At 43.7% G+C, this 18,231-nt stretch overlaps 1 protein-coding gene across 2 annotated transcripts in view; it reads left to right on the forward strand.

Annotated features, from left to right (window-relative positions):
• The window catches only part of NTRK3 (neurotrophic receptor tyrosine kinase 3), a 347,391-nt gene extending 329,398 nt beyond the window's left edge, over positions 1-17,993 (forward strand). The window contains exons 17-19 of one of the 2 annotated variants that reach the window (XM_066355626.1): positions 10,635-10,676; positions 14,638-14,796; positions 17,448-17,993. In XM_066355626.1, the coding sequence (XP_066211723.1) occupies positions 10,635-10,676; positions 14,638-14,796; positions 17,448-17,633 (387 nt within the window). In that variant the 3' untranslated portion in view covers positions 17,634-17,993. The remainder of the gene's footprint in view (positions 1-10,634; positions 10,677-14,637; positions 14,797-17,447) is intronic. The other variant, XM_066355622.1, reaches the window with a different exon arrangement.
• Positions 17,994-18,231: the final 238 nt, after the last annotated feature.

Consider the following 18,231-nt stretch of genomic DNA (forward strand, 5'->3'; position numbering starts at 1 on the left):
GAGGCTGCTGGGGTAGTCAATCAATAGCAAGTATTATGATTATTGTTATTGTTTTTAACAGTGCTGAGAAGATGGCCAGAGGATATAATGTATATAGCTCAGTTTTTCTTTTGAAAAAAGAAAAAAGATCTTGTCTCATTCTTTGCTTTTTAAAATCTGTATCATCTTGTGTTTCTTTTTTTTCTTTTTTTTTGGGGGGGGGGGATTTTCCCAAAGCTGGAAACGGGGAGGCAGTCAGACAGACTCCCGCATGCGCCCGACCGGGATCCACCCGGCACGCCCACCAGGGGGCGATGCTCTGCCCATCTTGGGGTGTCTGTCTCTCTGCCGCAATCAGAGTCATTCTAGTGCCTGAGGCAGAGGCCACAGAGCCATCCTCAGTGCCCGGGCAAACTTTGCTCCAGTGGAGCTTTGGCTGCGGGAGAGGAAGAGAGAGACAGAGAGGGGGAGGGGTGGAGAAGCAGATGGGTGCTTCTGTGTGCCCTGGCCAGGAATCGGACCTGGGACTCCTGCACACCAGGCCGACGCTCTACCACTGAGCCAACCTGCCAGGGCTTGTGTTTCTTTTTTTCCTGCCATGAGTCCTCACTCACAGGTTGTGCAGTCACTGAGCCCACTATGTTCTTTTTTTTTTTTTTGTATTTTTCTGAAGCTGGAAACGGGGAGAGACAGTCAGACAGACTCCCGCATGCGCCTGACCGGGATCCACCTGGCACGCCCACCAGGGGGCGACGCTCTGCCCACCAGGGGGCGATGCTCTGCCCCTCTGGGCCGTCACTCTGTTGCGACCAGAGTCACTCCAGCGCCTGGGGCAGAGGCCAAGGAACCATCCCCAGTGCCCGGGCCATCTTTGCTCCAATGGAGCCTCGGCTGCAGGAGGGAAAAAGAGAGACAGAGAGGAAGGAGGGGGGGTGGGGTGGAGAAGCAGATGGGCGCTTCTCCTGTGTGCCCTGGCTGGGAATCGAACCCGGGACTTCTGGACGCCAGGCCAACGCTCTACCACTGAGCCAACCAGCGAGGACCTGAGCCCACTATGTTCTAACCAGCCTGTCCCCCTGGGTCTGCACCCTGCTTTTGTGAAAGCTAAATAAGTCAGGGATCCAGGCTGGCAGCCATACTGGTCCTGGAAGCCCCTTTAGGCTGCTCCCGGTGTCTGTATGTAGAATTATCTTGAACCCACAAAACCTATAATAAGAACTTGGAGTGTGGAAAGGACTGACTCCTAGCTTGGCCTCTACCTACCTCAGATTCACTGGCATTCCACTCTGATTTGGTTTCCTCGGCCACCAGTTGGGAAAGGTCACTGAGCAGAATATTCCAAGTCCCTAGAAAAAAATTGGGGAGTGGCATGCAATAAACATAAACCCTGTCATTGAAAAATTAGCATCTTGTGAGAAAGGTTCAGATTCAAAGTCATAAGTATATGCATGTTTATTGAAAACCTGCCATGTCCGTGTTTCGTTTAAAGTCTCATTTTGTTTCTGTATGACGTTTTGTGTAGATGGATGATCCCCATTTTACAGTCGAGGAAGCCGAGTCGTCCCAAGGCTAAATAAATCCCCTGAGGTTGCTTGGTTGGTAAATGGCATTGGCCAAGTTGTAATTATCCCCTGTGTTCCTTTGGAGATTGTTTCCTTATCCTACACACACATTTTCAGTATCAGAACATTGAACGTTTAAATATTCAGCAAAGCCACCCTGGTTTGAAAGGAAATAGCTTATGTTTTTTAAATTAGCCTGAATCTGAACTGAAACTTGTCCATACCTGAGCCGTACAGGTTAGTTAAAAATCTGGATTTCTCACAAAGAGGCTTTATTTTCCTACCTTTTTTTACCCAGAAAAGTTTAGTGAGTCCTTGGGGTGTGGGAGCATCACTCCGATCCAGTGTGGTCTGTGGATCTGAGCTGTGACCTCCAGCCTTGTTCAATGAATCAAGCTCTTTCAACAACATCCCTGAAGTTTGTTTCCTCATGAAGGTTTGAGTGCAGCCAGGAGGCTCCAAGTCTAGGCATTTGGAAAAGAAAACAGGGCCAAATTATTTTCAAACCACATCTTTGACTTGCTGTGTCTGCTCTATAAAAAGTATATTGCTTGGGGCAGAAAGGGACAGTGAGGTCTGGGGGTGAGTGCCAGCACTGGGAAAATAAAAGGGGACATTATGGAAGGTGTGCATTTCTGGGGCTTCCCTCCTAGAACTTGCTTCTGGCAGAGGGAGCTCTCGGTAGGGGAGTTGGGGAGAATCACAATGGGCCTCTCTATCTGCTAGGCTCACATTGCTAAATGGTTAGGCGCTTAAACGCCTTGCATTTTTGGAAGACTCCAAGGGTATTTCCTAATCCTGGGGCTAGAGGCTCAGCCCGAGACAGCCGTTCCACTGAGATGCTGCCTAATGGCTGCCTTGCGCCTAAGCTGTCAAAAGCCGCTCAAAGGGAGCGGAGCTGCAGTGATGTCTCTGTGAGCCCTGAGCCCCCCCTGCACCTTCCCTCCGAAGTGCTTCCTGTCTACTAGACCCGGGGCTGAGATCCCCATCCTGTCTCCAGGATGCTAGATAAGAGTTGGCCCTACTTTGTTGGGAAAAGGCAGAGGCAAAAAGAAGGCCAACAAGTCTGCCTTATTAAGTCAGAAGTCTGACGCCACGGGAGAAAATCTCACTCTCTTGTGTGGAGGCCTTGTCCACGGCATTCCTGTAACTGGGGCAAAGCCACAGACAGATGTGTTGTGGCTGCACACACACAAGCATGTTTTAGATCTAAGTCAAACAAACACTCCATCCCTAAGGTACTCACCCACATGGTGGTCTGCCAGGCGACCGGAAGTCTGTGCACATCAGGGTGGAAAGGAGGAAGTGACTGCAATTTAAACTTCATAAGACTCAATCTGCAATTTTTATCTGTATATGTTATGTAGTTATATAGTTCTACAATAGAAACGTTACACTAAAACCAGAACAAGACTTGATGGGACATCAGTTCCCTTTCAGTTCCTATTTTTGGCGACCTCAGGCAGTTTGCAGCCTGTCTCCCAGCCAAGGTTTCCAGACCTGCAGGGGGCTGGGTCACTTCTGAGGCCCTTTCTAGCCCTGTGTGCTCCTGACCACAGCTGCCAGCCGTGTGGGCGCTCCTTGCACACCCTGGACTCTGATGAACGTGGATTTGAGGAGGTGGAGTGGGTGCCGTTGCAGGGCAGGGCTGGGCTCTCAATGATACGCCCGGAGTCTAAATGGCATCTGACAGGAATACAGGCTCAGACGCCAAAGCGATGTGCCCAGTGAATAGACTGATGGAGCTGGACAGTGGGCAAAGCTGGTTGAAATGACAGCACCTGCACTTCACATGGGAGAGGCGAAGGAGGAGAGAGCGCAGAACTGGAGAGAGCTTCTGGACGGCAGTCTGCCTTCTCTCCCCGCGGCTCTTACGTCCCCCCATCTATGTGAGGAGAGAGCTATTTAGGGAGCCCAGCAGTTGGAGGCAGTGGGCAGAGAAGAGAATATTAATTCCAGTTAGGAGGGCTGTGTCATTCTGGCAAGTTCGGAAGCTGTCAGCAAAGTGAATCACCTGGTATGGAGCGAAACTATTTCTGCTGTCTTGGAGACAGGACCCATTGGAAGAGGACTTTGGGCCTATTCCAGGAGCTGTCCAAGGGAGATGTCACCAACGCGACATGGTCAGGGCCTGATTGGCAGGCCCTTGTTGGTGTCTGTGATTGTGTCACATGTATGTGTGCATTGTCAGGCACATATGTTCACATAAACATGCTCCCTCCAGATGTATAGATGTCTGTGTGTCTACTCAACACTGATGTGTGGCCCATGTGTGTAAAATCCTCAGCCCCCGTGGGCCGGAGTGGCTGCAGGGTCTGCTCACAATGACTGCCGCAGGGCTACTCTCCTGGCAGAGCCACAGAGCAGGGTGGAGACCAGAGCCCGGGGGCACATGGGAAACCAGTGAAAGGAAGGAGGCGTATCCTAAGCCTTTCATTTTCCTCTCAATGCTTATGGAGTCTCTTCCACGGGCTGAGACATCCAACCAAGAAACATTAAGATTGAATAAATAAAAAATAACAGCCCACACCATAAATGACAATCTTTATGATAATCTCCCGATTAAGACATTTTTTCATTCACATGTTGCAGCATTGTTGCAACCCTTCAGAAAGCCACTGCCTTGTCATCGGCTTTGACAGATTCTGGCTTGACCCATGCAGATTAGGGATCGCAGAGGGAGGTCGGATCCTTCCAAGGGTCCCAGAAATACCGGGCCCTGAGCATCCGTGTGTGTTGTGAATCCATGTGTGCTCACCTTGGCTGAGTCTTGGTGCCTTTATGTGAGATCATGAGTCACTTTGTCTCCTTCACACCTTCTCCAAGTTGTGTGAGGACAATGTTTTGCACTCCCACGAGAGAAGCAGGCTTCTGTGTGTTCTTTGGAGTTTGCCAGCTGCCCACTTTTCTGTGTAATGCAAGGCAGAAGCCCGAGAGCCTTCTAGAGTCGGATGAGTTTCTCTTTAACCCAGAATAGTGGGTTCCTTCTGACCCCACAGAAAGAGCAACACCACCCCGTGTTCAGGAAGGGCTGGCTCAGAACATAATCAGCCGTCCAAATGATGTGGAGATATTTGCCCCAAATCTATGTTCTCTAGTTGACCAGGGTCATCCGGTTAGATTTAATCATCTAAATAAAAATTAAAAAAAATAAAGACAAAGAGAGAAGAGACAGCTGTGGTGTGTCAGGAGGGCGGAGGTGTGGGGAGGAACACTCTGCCCCAGGGCATTCTGCCCCGTGGGAACTGGAACCTGAGAGGCTCTAGTCACTCGCTTTCAACACCTTCCATTGCACTGCAGGGCAGGGCTGGGAGTGAGCTCCAAGGACTTGAATGCAAGAAATGGGGCTTGGGGGTTTAAGGCAGGCACTCCAGGCCAGGGCAGGGCTGCTGTTTTCTTCTCTTCACATTCTCTCCCCTTACACTGCTGACGGCCGGGCAGGACCAGGATGCAGCCATGCGGAAGGGGCAGAACCTAGCCAGAGCGCCAAGACTCCGAACTCTGCCCCTCGGGTACTGTCTCCAGACCCGTGCCCTTCAAACTGTTATGCCCCTAAAAAAGGATTTAAAAAATGATGACTGCTCCTTGCATGTCTTAAGTAGCCATCTAAAATTTTCAAGATAATTTTAAACAGTTGCCAATGAGGCCATTTTCAGGATATTGTAAATATTGACATTAAAACATGCATTATTTCTTTAATGTATCTTATGAACTTTAAATACCAGAAAATTTGATGCACCGTCTATTAAACACACGAACAAGTTCTTAAGTGGTTTTACATAGTTTATTTTTCTTCCTGAATTTATATTTTCTTTCCAGTTACCCTACCAAATTTCTCCTTGTGTATTATATTTTTATGCATGAAAGCTTTTTATTGGTCACTCTATCATAATTTAATGTGACAAAAATATGTATGAAGATTTAAATTTAATCTTTAATGTCCAATGACCATAAGTTTCTAGATGGTAAGAGCTTTTGGATTGAGTTATCATTACAATTATTAGTAATACACAGAAGTAGGCAGTGAATCAAAATTGTGTGTGTATATGACAACTTTTGATAAATATGAAAGATTAGAAGCATAATATTTCTGGAAATGCATCTCTTATGTATTGCAATACCTCATGCATTCATTAATATTTATTGCTCAAGTAAGAAAGGTTCAGGATCGATTCTATTTCTCTTTTTCATCTTTATAAATATAAGAAATGAGAACTGTTTTTCACAGTAAACAACGGCTGGGCGAGGAAGGCACTTTGTTATTGCAACATAACTACGTTCTGCAGACTATCGTCTAGCTCGTTGCCTATGATCACATCTTGGTCTTTTACCAAAATTTCTTTTCAATATCCTCTCAGCTGATAATTCTTTTAGATCTGTCCCATTCCGTTTGAAAAGGGCTGGAAACTACACAACTTGCAAGAGGATTTATTTCCCAGCCACTAGAGACATTTATTTTCAGCAACTGTACCAGTATTTCAATGCAGTGTATTTGTAGGTTTTCTTCCCTAAAATTAAAAATGAGTGAGAGATTTGTCTTTCTGTTTGAGAGTGGCAGGTAGGGGTGTGTGTGTGTGTGTGTGTGTGTGTGTGTGTGTGTGCGCGCGCACATGTGTGCATTTGCACATGTATGGGCATATAGTGTGCATGTGTGTGTGTGCATACATAGGCAATTGAGAAAGAAGATTGCCGGACCACAGAGGATTCTCAACTCAGTTTTAGGAAAAATACCAAACAACATAGATATGAGTTGTTACCTTTTATCTAAGAAAGTAAGAAAAATGAGTATAATCCTCATTTGTTTATGTTAATAACAATAGAAGAATAAACTGAAACAGACAAAAAAGCAGGTTTCCTGCAGGGGAAGGAGGAGAACAGGAAAGTGAACAGATGTGGTATCAGACAGCTTTCATGTACCTGGTTGTCTGGTTTAGACTTGGAAACCATGTCACAGTCTTTAAATCATAATAGAGCAACATCAAATCAGATGGGAGAAGAAAAAGCCAGCCATTCTTTTTTTTTTTTTTTTTTTTTTTTTTTTTTGTATTTTTCTGAAGTTGGAAATGGGGGGGCAGACAGACTCCCTCATGCACCCGACTGGGATCCACCCAGCACGCCCACCAGGGGGCGGTGCTCTGCCCATCTGGGACATTGCTCTATTGCAACCAGGGCCATTCTAGCGCCTGAGGCAGAGGCCACAGAGCCATCCTCAGCGCCCGGGCAAACTTTGCTCCAATGGAGCCTTGGCTGCGGGAGGGGAAGAGAGAGACAGAGAGGAAGGAGAGGGGGAGGGGTGGAGAAGCAGATGGGCGCTTCTCCTGTGTGCCCTGGCTGGAAATCGAACCCGGGACTCCTGCATGCCAGGCCGATGCTCTACCACTGAGCCAACTGGCCAGGGCTAAGCACAGCCATTCTTAAAAATAAAAAGCAAAATGAAACTAATAAACCTAACTGTCTATTGAGTTGGTGACTTCACCACACAGAAGGGAACTGTTTCAAGTGACTGAAACGTAGCGATGTTCTGTGTCCTAGTAGGTATATCCTCAGGGTGAAAAGAACTGCAGAGATTCTAGACAGCCTTCAGAAACCACAGTTAGTAACTATATTTGAGCTGTTATTTTGAAATAGATAAAGCAAAGAAGTAATGCTACTAATGGAAGACTACAGATTTTTAGCATAAGGAAAATGCAGGCCCTGGCCAGTTGGCTCAGTGGTAGAGCATTTGCCTGGCGTGTGGATGTCCTAGGTTCAATTCCTGGTTAGGGCACACAGTATAGGCGCCCATCTGCTTCTTCACCCCTCCCCCTCTTGCTTCTCTCTCTCTCTCTCTGTCTCTTTTTCCCTACGGCAGCCATGGCTCAATTGGAGCAAGTTGGCCCCAGGCCCTTTGGATGGCTTCACGGCCTCCACCTTAGGCACTAAGAAGAGCTTGGTTGCTGAGCAACGGAGCAATGCCCCAGATGGGCAGAGCATCATCCCCTAGTGGGCTTGCTGGGTGGATCCTGGTTGGGACACATGCAGGAGTCTGTCTCTGCCTCCTCTCCTCTCACAGAATAAAAAGAAAAGAAAAGAAAAATTCAGGTATAAAATGAAAGCAAATCACACACATACACACGAGTTGATAATGCATCTCCCAACCAACCAAACCAAAATAAAGCTCTCAGAGCTCACCTTTGGAGGATGCTAGGGAATGAGTCCACTATTCTGAGAACTGGTAAATAGAGGGAGAGAACCAAGCATTTCTTGAATAAGCTGTTACAAAGATAACCAAGGAGTAAATGAGGGAAGTTTTAATTTATTAACAATTTCCAGCTAACCTATGCAGAGGGAATGCTAGAATTAGAATGTCATCCTTTGGCTGCCACTATGAAATAACAGTTCTGGGCAGTGACCATCAGTGACTGCTAATACCATTAGATGAAAGGGAACTTTATAGGGGACAATCAGGCTGACAACACGGAATCCACAAGAATAGAGGTTCTGGAAGCTGTCATCAAAGGTAGTGTGATCCTGTGATCTCCAAGGACTTACTTTATTTCTAGGATCACTTCTTGGACTCTTTCCCTTATTCTTCTATGTTTGCTGTTTCGAGGTTCAGCCATCAGATACTCAGTGCCTCTCATCGAGAGCCTGGATCATTGGCTGATATTTCTCAGGCCGGGCCTGCGCCAGTTACCTCATCTTCCTCTATGAAATGGGGTAACAGGGCATTCGATTATGTAGGATGGGAGAAAGGATGATGTGAGGAGAGTATGTACCGTCCTGTGGCGCTCCTCTGTGTGTATTAATTAGTATTATCCATAGTAAGACTATTATTTCAGCTTATTGCTTATCTGCTGCCTTGATTTTACCATGAGGATATTTGTCAATAATTTTTACCATGTGAGGATTTGACCACAACCTTTCTCAGACTGGTGTCTCTAATGTGGGAAAAGGATGTAGGTAGTTGTGGAGCAAAGTCAAGGTAGTCTAGATGCATCTTTATTAGAAATGTGGAAAAATCTAGGACATTAGGTTTATTTATTTATTTTAGATTGTTATTCATTTTAAAGGGGGGAGGAATAGCAGGAGGCATCAACTCCCATATGTGCCCTGACCAGGCAAACCCAGGGTTTCAAACCAGCGACCTCAACATTCCAGGTCGACGCTTTATCCACTGCGCCACCACAGGCCAGGCGACATTAGCACAGAAGCACGGGAGGACACACCCAGTGCAGAGCTGTTGCACTTGATGAGTCCGCTTTTGCTTGTACTGATGCTCAGGCTTCTCACATACATCATTGCACTTTAGGCCGGCCGGTGGCTTCATGCCTGTGTTGAAGATGAGGAAATTGAAAGTCACAGACATTAAGCACTTGTTAAAAGTCACATCAGAACCAAATGCTTCTGACTTCCAATTAATTGCTCTTTTTGTTAAATCACTGGCCCCTTGAAATAGTTTATTCTTCTGGAAGAATGCCATACATACATCACCCGCATTGGTGGTGCTGTCCAGTGAAAGTCTTGATAAATTCTTGGTGGGGAGAATTTATAGCCAATTAATACCCTTCCGATGCTTGTCTGCCCAAACACTTGAGCTCCTCAAAGTCTACAGAAGCATGCTTGAATTTCTCTCTCTTTGTAAAATTGAAGATATCTTATTTTGAGTCATGTATAAAATTATCACATCGGGTAAATACCACAATCAATTGGGAGGAATTCATTATTAAAAATTTTTTTCAAGAGAAATGTTCCTAAATTCCCAAGTACCATAAAACATTCTACTAGATTCAATATCAAACATAACTTTCTTTAAGGAAAAAAAAATCTTTTGACATAGAACTTAAATAAATTAGGCCTACTGTTTTCTCTTTCTTCATATGTTTATTTTTTCCTTTTATTGTTTTTAAATTTTCAGATGTGATGCATGATTAAGATAATGTTTCCAATAGCACAGAAATACATACCATAAAAGGTGGAACTTTCTCTTTGATCAGGGTTCATCATCACTCCCCTCTGTAGAGGAAATCACTGGTTTAATGTAATGCTGTCTTTCTTGACCTTTTTCTATTCACTTAGAGAGTCATGCATTATTGCCCTAAAATATATTTGCTTATGTATGCATATTTAAATTTTTTATTGATTGATGATTTTAGAAAGAGAGAAAGGGAAAGGGAGAAAGAGAGAGAGAGAGAGACAGACAGACAGACAGGAACATCAATTTGTTCCTGTGAGTGCCCGGACTGGGGATTGAACCAGCAACCTCTGTGCTCAGACCAAAACTCTATCAACTGACCTGTCTAGCCAGGGCAGTGTATGCATATTTTTATGTGGATGAGATGCTAATATATATTTTGAATGTCTTGAGTTTTTGTTTAACATATCCTAGGCATATTTCCTATCATCACACAGAACTCAACTCTAATTCCTTGTAACTACAGCATCTACATTTAGTGATAAACAAATTGTTGCCCTTGGAAACAATGAAATGAACATCTCCAACCACATATTTTGGCTTACAGGAGCAAGTATTTTTCTCAGACTCCTAGGAAGGAAATAAAAAGCCACTTACATCCTGAATGTGGACAGATTCTGCCCAACTTCCCTCAGCAAAAGCTGCCTTAATCTTAACCGTGGCATTTGAGAGTGACTCTTTCCTCATACCCTCTCAAGCACCAGATAGCATCAGCCTTTTCAATTTTTCTCACATGACATTAAAAAAATGTGTCTCTTCGTTGTTTTGATTGGCATCTCTTCATGCGTCTGTGGCCATTTGTAGCTTTTTTGTGGATCATCTCTTCCTCTTTATTCATTTTTCTATTGGGCCACTTTCTTAAACTAATTTAAAGGATTGCTCTATAATACGTGGATTTTAATTCTCTGTCTGTTATATATATTGGAAATATTTTCTCTGTCACGTGTCTTTTAACTATGTTTATTTTGTATTTTGCCATGCCAAAAAAGTATTTACTTTTACAAGTTGTATCTTGAAGTCCTTCTTTATGGCTTCTTGAACATGTGTCTTATTTAGGAAGGTCTTCCATTCCTAAAGTTATACAAATACTTTTCTAAGTTTTCTTCTAATATTATTATTGTTTTGTTTTTTATGTTTAGCTCTTTAATCCATCTGGAAATGATTTTTGTATATGGTGTGAGGTAGGTATCTAAGTGTACTTTTTAAATGAATAATAGTTCATTGTCCCAATGCTTTGCTTACTAATCCATCATTTCATATATTTAATTCTAATATTTATACATGGGTCTGTTCCTAGACTCTGTTTGGTCCATCAATCAACAAAATTTGTTTATTCCTTTGCCAGTAGCACAGTGTGTTCATTGCTGTAGTTTGATAATGTGTTTTGCTATCTGATAAAGCAATTATCCCTTTTTGTACTATTTCAAATGTATCTTAGTTTTTATTAAGTATTTACTCTTCTAGATGAGCTTTGATATCATTGTGTCAATTTTCATACATCATCCTATGGGGTTTTTATCTGGATTGGGTTGAATTTTAGAATTAATACAAGTGAGAAATGAGAGGTTTATTACACAGAGTCTCCCTACCCAAGGAAAAGACATATCTTTCTAATTATTTAGATCTTCTTTGATGTTTTTCAACACTTTTCTTTACTAGACCTTCTATATATTCCTTTTTTTCTGCTAAGATTTAAGTCTAGGGATTTTTAAATGTTTTGTTGCTGTTGTACAAACTATTTTGTTTCCCACTGAACTTTGAAGTCCTTGCTACTGGTGTGTGAGAATAGTTTGACTTTTGTATGTTCATTTTACATCTGGGGAAGTTATTAAACCAGATAATTGTTCTAATTGCTTTTTAGTTAATTGTCTCGAGTAGTCTTGTCACATGCAAACAATGGCAAGTTTGACTCTTCCTTTTTAATATTCTGCCTTGTTTTAATTCTTGCTCTATCACATTGGCCAGGACCCCAACTAAACAGTGTTGCATGAAATCAGTGATAAAAGATACTTCTATGCTTATAATGTTTTATCAGTAATTATGATCTTTAGTGTGTCAAAAAGAAAGTTGCCTTCTATTAATAATGAATTAGAACTTTGAATCAGGAAAGAGTGTTGGAAATTTTGGGCACCTTTTAAAAGGTTAGTTTTTCTTCTTTTATTTAGTAAATTAAACAGATTTTTAAAGACAGGCATATTTTTCATTTCTAGTATAAAAATGATAAGATGATATTTTACTCAGGTTTTGAGACTATATGCATAACAGAGATAGTTTTACACATATATACACAAAATACCTATATGTATATTCATTTGGCTATTTTCTAAGCTTGACTGATTTTGTCAACAGAGATACTCAAGCCACAGAATGTAGCTTGGAGCAGTTTTTTTGTTACTTTTTGTTTTTGTTTGGTAAAGAATAAATAAGATGAAAAACTTTATCATAACTCACCCATAAAACCATCTGGCCCTTGTATTTTTTCATGTATAGATTTTTTCACTATAATTATAATTATTTTTGAATTTAAGGTTTTACTTTTTTTAACTTTTAAAAGTAATATTTCATTTTCAGTTATTGTCTTTACCAAATAGTTTTTTTTTTAATTGAGCAAAGAGAACCTTTTAGTTATTTTATTTGGTACATATGTGTTTTTTACTTGTACTTTATATTGCTTACTTTTCACTTGAATTTCAGATTTCTTTTAAGATATAACAGTGTGATCAGTCTTCATACATGTTTTTTAAATAATTGACAATAATATGCAACTTTTTAGGGAGGCTGAAAACAGGACACTCACATCTAACAGTTCAAACTTATTATTTGTATTTTTAAAAATGTATCTTCACTCATGTTGTCCTCTTGATCTGTCAATTTGTGAAAGAAGTGTTTTACTTTCTCATCATAATTGTAGCTGTGTCAATTCCCTTTTATTTATAGCTTGTTTTACTCTTTATAGTTTTATGTTGCTATCTTAATCAGAGCATAAAAGTTTATAGTTATCATAATGGTGAATTTTGTCAGCTTCAAATATAATATAAATCACTTTGTAGCCATATAGTTCTTGGCATCCTGAAATTTTTTCATATATATATTCAATTTCACTATATTAACCATTTAATATATAATATAATGTATATTAGATATTCTATATTTAACAAATTCACTTTTCCTTTCATTGTCATATTTTTACATTCTTTTATTTCTAATATTTTGATTTTGTTAGCTATGTCTTTTATAAAGAACACACATGTGAGTTTTAACATGCCTTTTTTCTTATTTAAGGGATAGTATTTTTACTTACTGTCGATAGTGATATTTAATTTTTTCATTTTGTGCTTTCTATCCACCATTATCCTACTCTTTTTGTAGTCATCTCGGTATTAGTTAGAGGTTGTTGGTTCTATTTTCCTAGAGCTGATTTGGAAGATAGATGTACTATTTCTATTCTTCTAGAAGCTACTTTAAAATTCTAGCAAGCTCATCTAAATTTAAGCTGTTATAATCAACAACTGATGACTGTGGGTTCCCTTTCCCTCCCTTCTAAAGACAAGTCTTTATCAGGCTTTTAATTATTTCTCTACCTAATTTTCTGTGCACTTATTGTCGAAATTATCTAGAAGTTTCATTCCAAATAAGTATTGCTAATAGTGGCAATGGTAATGCTATTAGCATTATTAGCATTATTATTTACTTTATGTCTCTATTTTATGGAAGCCTTTATTAGCAATTGTACCACATTTTACTACCAAATTAGCAGCAATTATTCAGATTTAAATTGCATTTTTGTGGCTTATTTGCTTTGCACTGTGTGCTATATCTCAAGTCATTGTATATTCCAACTTCTTTTTCCTGCCTTTCTGTACATCCTCGATCAATTTTTGCTCCTTCATTTTCTGAAAGGCTGTGAGTGGTCAAGCTTCTGAGTTGATGCTTGTCTGAAAGAAACATCATCATTTGTCCTTACACTTGATACAGAGCTATCTTGATTATAAAATACTAGGGCAAAAACAACTGCAAATCCATATCATCGTTTATCTCCTAAAATACTTCAAGCGGATAAGGCAAACACAATTTCTCTTTTTAGAAGATTGCCCATTTCCCCATAAGTCATTCTCTCTTAAATGCCCATTATTAGTAGTATTCCTCTGACTGGTCTACCACAGCAATGTGAGCTCATCAGGAATTTGTGGGGAGTGCTTTCTGTCAGCAGTAATCACGTTTTCTAACAGCCAATCCCATGTACTAGCCAGAAGTTTCACTTCCACCTCCCAAGACTGCATTCACTAGTGATGCAGTTAGCTCCTGAGCTCTGAAACATCCTGTGAAGTTTACGTCCCTTAGGCTAATGCCACTCACCTGCTGGGCCATGAGGAGTCCCCTAATGTCTTTTTCAGGGAGGGATACCCTCAATGGCAATCACACCCTCTTGCCCTTGGCTCTGAGATCTGTAGACACTCCCATGGCTGCTGTCTTCCTCAAGCTGTTTGAAGAGTTTCTCCTTACTGGCCTTGGAGATCGTACTGAGAACCGCTGCACAGTCTCTTTTGGTCCACCGGATTTCTTATTAGCACGTGGTCTTCCATACTTTTGGAACTTCCCTGTCCCGTTCACTGCAAACACCGAGTTCTAAGCTGTGGTGAGAAAATCAGGTTTGTCATATAGAAGCAGAAGCCACAGTCTTACAGGTTAGCTGCACCTGGGCCATATTGTGCCTTGACCACCTTGGCCACCTGGGCCGAGGAGGCTAACCCGAGGTCTGCAAATACTTTGATACCCGATGGCCTCGCTCACTGATTGTGCTGACTTTCTTCTGGGCTTCCCCTCAAGGTTAACTTCCCTGTGGCACCCAATCCCGACACCTTCTCTCCTCCTGAGATTACCTGGTGATCTTCCTTTACACTCAGTGCCGAGGAACTCCCCTTCCGTTAGGTGTTTTCTCTCATTGCTCCTCCAGCTGCCTCCGCTGTTGTAGCTCTCTTACCCCACTGTCCCTGCTGGCCTCTGGCACAAGCTGCATTAAGTGGTGTCTGAGTTAGAATAAAATGCATCAAGAGTGTATCTCCATATGAAGAGTATAGGTAGATGGGACTGGTTCTGGCCATCTAGTCACTCTCTGTGTGCCCCTGTCTTGACCCCTGTTAGGTTGGAGGACACACCATGCTCCCCATACGTTGGATGCCCCCCGAAAGCATCATGTACCGAAAGTTCACTACGGAGAGTGACGTGTGGAGCTTCGGGGTGATCCTTTGGGAGATCTTCACCTATGGAAAGCAGCCTTGGTTCCAGCTCTCAAACACAGAGGTACAGGGGCAGAGGCGGGCCTCAGTTTGGGGGAAGGCTGATGAGAGACGTCTCAGGCCAGGCTTTAGACGTAGTGTACAAACCGGGAGGTTGGAGCCAACAGAGCAGACGTAGGCATGGGGTGGGGGGAGAGCTTCTTAGTAGGAAAAAATGACAGCTGTAGGCAATGAGGTCTAATTGTCAAGAGAGCGTGAAATCAGATGTCGCAGTTGAGACGCGAGTCACTGTTCTGTTTGCTGCACTTAAACATCACTAAGCAAGAAAAGGATGACAGAGAACAACTATGAGTTTTTCAGGTGTATCATCTTGTGGGAACATCTACTACTTCATATGTCTAAAATATCTGCATCCCCAAAGGACCTAGGCATGCCAGGCCTGGGGATGTGCGGGACCAGAAGTTAGGGAGGCACAGTTCACGTTATGGATAGAGCTACCTATGGACTCCCAGGAATAAAATAAATTATAATGGTAACCATAACAATAACAAACACTATGTGTATAATTTTAATTTACACTAGTAATAAAAAAAATAATCTTCAAATTTTAATAATACAATAGCTAATGCTTAGTGCCAGGCACTTCTCTAAGCATGCTGGCTACATTGACTCAGAACCTTTCACACAAACACCTACTGGGATTCAGGACAAAGGAAGGAAGGGGAATTGCTTGGGGTCCAGAGATGGATTGGCGGGGTCTCAGGGCTTCTAGAATGTGGAGGAGGCTCAGGCTATAGCCACGGAACTCCTCTGCCTCCAAACCTAGTCAAGATGGTTCTAGTTACGTCTGGACCAGAGTCATGTCAACCCAGGGATTCCATGCAGTTTTAGACAGTGAGGGGCGTGGTCTCCCAACTCAGCAGACCAATGCAAGATGGAGTTGATTTTTATGATCTTCTGTTCTCCAAAAAAAAAACCAAACAAAACGAGAACACAAGGGGCTTTTCATATTGGAATCATATCTGAACATTCAAGAAATTATCTTTCTTTTTGGAAGCTCTGTTCATCTTTCTTTCCTGTGCCCTGACCACTTAATTATGTGAATTTCAAAGACAAAAGAAAGCATTTATTTGAATCTGTGATATTTCACCATTTGCAAGCTGAATAAGTCCTGATCAATTTCCTAAAATAGGACAAAACAGTTTCATGACCTTTAAAAAAATGAAAAGTATATGTCAGAACCCATTTGTTATGGTATTTTAGAAATTGCTATTGTTTTCCTGGGGGTGGGATTGGTGGTAAGCACGCATGTGTGTGTGCGCATGCGTGTATGCTTATGCACACATACTTGCACAGATGTGCACCCTGAGCACACAGCTCGAGTAGTTTGGTGGCCTCGTAAAGACAGGGTCTGGGTGGAGGGTGCAACCGGCAGCAGGTATCCTGGGCGCCCAGGCTGGCTCCCTGGAGCTAACCAAGTGTCCGTGGTCATTTCTGGCACTGTTTGGTAAGGCATCCGCCTTAAAGGTCGGTGTCCTACTGTGGCCACCTCTCCCTCCCCACCCACTGCAGCAGCCAAGCACTGGAAGTCACTGGCAGTCATGTTCCCTATGGACATTGACAACCTCAACGGCCCCACGTTGGAGGGGACCTTACTGAGTGCACTGGTCTTGGCATTAGTGGCTACTGCTGCACTTGGAACTAGATCCCTTTGCCTGGGGATGGAGGTAATGGTGATGGAAACAGGGCTGTAATGAGAAAAGGGGACACAAGCCGCTAGAGACCTATCGAGCCATCACAGACTCCTGGTAAATGTGACTAGGAAGGTGGTGCACGATGGCTCGACCAGCCATCCCAGGGCCAGAGTGTCTGTGGCCGATGCCCCGCAGTGCTGGTCTGGCCGGCACTGGTCCGGCCACACGTGCTTTGCTTTGTCTAACTCTGCTTCATGGCTTCCCCTTCAGTCTGTTGGGTCACCTGGTCCCTTTCTTGTTCTCATTTTGTCCCTGCAACACTCCTCGCAGGTGGTCAAAGCAGACATTTGATCCCCATCTTACGGGTGAGGATGCTGAGATCCTGTGAGGTTGACTAGATTGGCACTGGGCACCCAGCAGGGCACAGCTAGTCCTTGTGTCAAGGACGTTAAAGAAAACGGCCCAGATGGTTTGGTGCAGAGAGCCGAGGAAGGGGCCCGTGTCATTGCTGAGAGGCACACGTGGTGCTGTGCACAGAGGCTGTGGCGGAGGGAGCCCCCCAGGAAGTGAGACCTAAGGGAAGATGGCCATGGAGGGGCTGGACGGTGCAAAGCTTCGTCAAGGGGCTTTCAGAGTCATGTGGGCGGGCCCATAAGACAGGGAAGGGCAGGTCATAGGCCAGGCCGCCTCCACATGGAAAGTGAAGGTGGCCCAGCATCGGGTGAGTGTCAGGAATAGAGAGGAGGAACGAGTCAGAGGAGGAGGGTAGTGGGAGTCTGGGAAGGTCCGGCCGGGAGGAGCAGTGCCCAGGGCAGCAGTGGGCACTGCCAGCCAGCGCAGGTCACTGTCCTCGTTACCTGCACACATGGGACACACGAGAAACTGCGCGCTGTCTCCAGCCCCAAGCTCTGCCTGTGCAGCGGGAACCAGCCAGACTCTGTCTCCCCAGCGAAGCTGCGGCCTCCCGCTGGGGCCCAGGCCAAGCTCTGATGTAACGCTCTCGTTCTCCTCGCTCTTTCAGGTCATCGAGTGCATCACCCAAGGCCGGGTTTTGGAACGGCCCCGAGTCTGCCCCAAAGAGGTGTACGACGTCATGCTGGGGTGCTGGCAGAGGGAGCCGCAGCAGCGATTAAACATCAAGGAGATCTACAAAATCCTCCACGCTTTGGGGAAGGCCACCCCCATCTACCTGGACATCCTCGGCTAGCGGTGGCCGGTGGTCGTGGATTCCCCCTCTGCTGCCTCCTCTCTCCTGGCCTCACACCCCCCGTCCACCTCAGAACTCCTTCCCTCCACCTTGACTGAAGTGAACATCTTCATATAAACTCAAGTGCCTGCTACACATACAACACTGAAAAAAAGAAAGAAAGAAAAAATCCTGTAAGGCAGTTTGGCGTATATATATATATATATATATATTTATATATCTAACTATCTATCTATCTATATCTGCAGAGAGATACCTTCTCTAACACAGAGAGAAGCTGCTGATACAGAAACCACAAGACTGGAACAACTTGGAAAAATATTAAGTGTTATGAACACACATGAAAATTCCTTTTGACTGAAGCTATGGCCTGGACTTCCTCAGCTCTTGCTTTCCTGAGTGGAAGACCATGACGCTGCAGAGTGTTCATGTGGGGCCAGGAGTCACCTGCCCGGGTGGGTGGGCAGGCCGCGTCAACCGTGTTCAGCGAGGAAATCACGGGGGACCAGGGGCCTCATGCCTCCCCTGACCATTGTCTCCATGCCTTCCCTGTTCAAGAGAAATCCGTCCATGTCAAGACAGTTTTCTAACCTGTCCA

Source organism: Saccopteryx leptura, chromosome 13 (assembly GCF_036850995.1).
Source record: "Saccopteryx leptura isolate mSacLep1 chromosome 13, mSacLep1_pri_phased_curated, whole genome shotgun sequence".
Taxonomy (NCBI): domain Eukaryota; kingdom Metazoa; phylum Chordata; class Mammalia; order Chiroptera; family Emballonuridae; genus Saccopteryx; species Saccopteryx leptura.